Raw genomic sequence first — 2,379 nt, forward strand, 5'->3', positions numbered from 1 at the left:
GTGGAGACATGGTAGCCTGGACTGCAGCACAGACAGCCAACCAGAGTGGTACCCAGGTCCCTAGCAGGCTGGTACTGGGGCAGTTAGCGCATGGGGAAGTCTCTGCTACCTGCTGTTTTCACCCACACTAACTAGGCTAAAGCTGGCACGGCTCTGCCCCCTTGCACTACAATTCCACCTTCACTTGCTGGGTAGACACACCCTGAGAAGTTTCCGTGGAGCACAGAGCTGTGCTGTCTGTTCCCCACCCATGCCTGGGGGCCTGCTGGGACGCTGCTTCTAATTACCTGATATCAGGAAGCCCTGCTGACCCAACTGCATCCTGGATTTATCCCTCCCACTCCTCCACCTCCCTCTCTGGCTGGGCTCTATATAACCCTCTCCAAGAGAGGCAGGAGGATCAGGGTGAGGTTCAGCTCAGCAGAAGCTGGGATCCATCGCTCCGACGACAGCAAAGGAACAAGGACTTGGGTAAGTTGCAGGAGATTCTAGCAGCCAGGAGAGAGGAGAGAACAGTACCACATGGGGCTGTAACTGCAGGGTTTGTTTCTGGAAGGCAGTGTGAGCTAGTGGTTAGAGCAGACTAAGCTTGATAAGTTTATGGAGGAGATGGTATAATGGGATAGCCTATTTTTGGCAATTAATTTGGCAATTGATCTTTGATTATCAGCAGGTAAGTATGCCCAGTGGTCTGTGATGGGATGGGATCTGAGTTACTACAGAGAATTCTTTCCTGGGTGCTGGCTGGTGAGTCTTGCCCACATGATCAGGGTTTAACTGATCGCCATATTTGGGGTCGGGAAGGAATTTTCCTCCAGGGCAGATTGGCAGAGGTCCTGGTGGTTTTTCACCTTCCTCTGCAGCATGGGGCATGGGTCACTTGCTGGTGGATTCTCTTCACCTTGAGGTCTTCAAACCACAATTTAAGGACTTCAATAACTCAGACATAGGTTAGGGGTTTGTTACAGGAGTGGGTGGGTGAGATTCTTTGGCCTGCATCGTGCAGGAGGTCAGACTAGATGATCATAATGGTCCCTTCTGACCTTAAAGTCTATTAGAGGGGGTCAGGACTCAGGGTTCTGTCTACACCTCTGGGAGGGGAGTGGGTATTAATGGCTTAGAGGCGGGAGGCCCTGATCTCAACTGGGGTCTATGCAGCACGTGGCACAATGGGGAACCAGATCTTCAGCAGGGCATTTAGGAGCCATGTGATAAAAATAAATAACTCCCCTATTTTTAGACCACTGGGGGCAGAATGGGGTGAGAGGGGATAATGGGAGGCATTTGTATTCCAGGAGTTTCCAGGGAGGAGGCAGATCCCCACCCCGCACTGTCTCCATCCATCTCCCCCGTCTCTTCGCACTGCAGGTGGATCCAGTGACAGACGCGGTCATGACCCTGAGGGGACCCTGCCCCTTGCTCTTCCTGACCCTGGTCCTGCTGGTCGCTGGCCTGGCCCAGATCATCAGACCACCTGACAGTTACCAAAAGTTTGTGAGCGAACGCGTTGATTTCCCCAAGACCAGACCCCCCAAGGGCCAGACCTACTGCAACTACATGATGTGGCGCCTGAGCCAGAAGATCAATATGTGCAAATTCATCCACACCTTCATCCACGCCCCCACCAGCCGGCTCCGGGCCATCTGCACCACGGGAGGGAGATGCAACCAAAGCAATGTATGCGACAGCAAAGCAGCCTACCCCCTCACCACCTGCCGCCTGCACCGCCCGCCCCGCCCACCGCGCTGTATCTACAGGGGAATACCCCGGACCCGCAGGATCCGCGTGGCCTGTGTCCGGGGGCTGCCCGTGCGCTTCATCAGAGTCCTGTAGAGCCCAGGTGCTGGCCATGGGCTGGGAGCAGGGGGTTTCTTGCCCTCCCTGTTTGCTCCAGTGCAGACTCGTGTTGCTGGGGGCTCTCCTGCCCCATCCCTGCCCCCTGGGAAGCGCCCACCATGAGTCTCCACAGGGACATTCAGTATCTCCCTTATCCCACAGGTCGGCAGCTTGGGGCTGGCGAGGAAATTTCCCACACTAGGTGCCCAGTTCCCAACCACCTCTTTCGGTTGACAATCCGGGTGCCCAGCCCCTCTCCACCAGCTGGCACTGAGACTCTCATCCTGAGCCCAGCGCCTGCCTCGCTGGGCAGGATCCAAACACAGCTGGCCTGGACTTGGGCTGGGCTGTCATGAACCCAGCAAGGGAAGGGGTCAAGCAGCTCTGAGACCTCAGACTAATTTGGTGCGGGTGCCCACTTTAGTCTCCCAGGATAGACCAAAATCCTAACGAACTCCTTGATGGCCTCCCCTTCGCCATCCCCCACTCTCTGCTGCCCCTAGTGCCCATTATACAGTATAGCCGCCCCTTCCCCACCCCTCA

The 2,379-nt window shown here is 55.9% G+C and overlaps 1 protein-coding gene across 1 annotated transcript; it reads left to right on the plus strand.

Annotated features, from left to right (window-relative positions):
- The first annotated feature begins 405 nt into the window (after window positions 1–405).
- On the plus strand, window positions 406–1,833 carry LOC127031344 (ribonuclease-like). The gene is made up of 2 exons (XM_050918090.1): window positions 406–471; window positions 1,369–1,833. Exon 2 carries the CDS (start codon window positions 1,393–1,395, stop codon window positions 1,831–1,833), a length of 441 nt encoding a protein of 146 aa, XP_050774047.1. The 5' UTR covers window positions 406–471; window positions 1,369–1,392.
- The last annotated feature ends 546 nt before the right edge of the window (window positions 1,834–2,379 follow it).

The sequence above is a fragment of the Gopherus flavomarginatus genome, chromosome 11 (genome assembly GCF_025201925.1).
Source record: "Gopherus flavomarginatus isolate rGopFla2 chromosome 11, rGopFla2.mat.asm, whole genome shotgun sequence".
NCBI lineage: Eukaryota > Metazoa > Chordata > Testudines > Testudinidae > Gopherus > Gopherus flavomarginatus.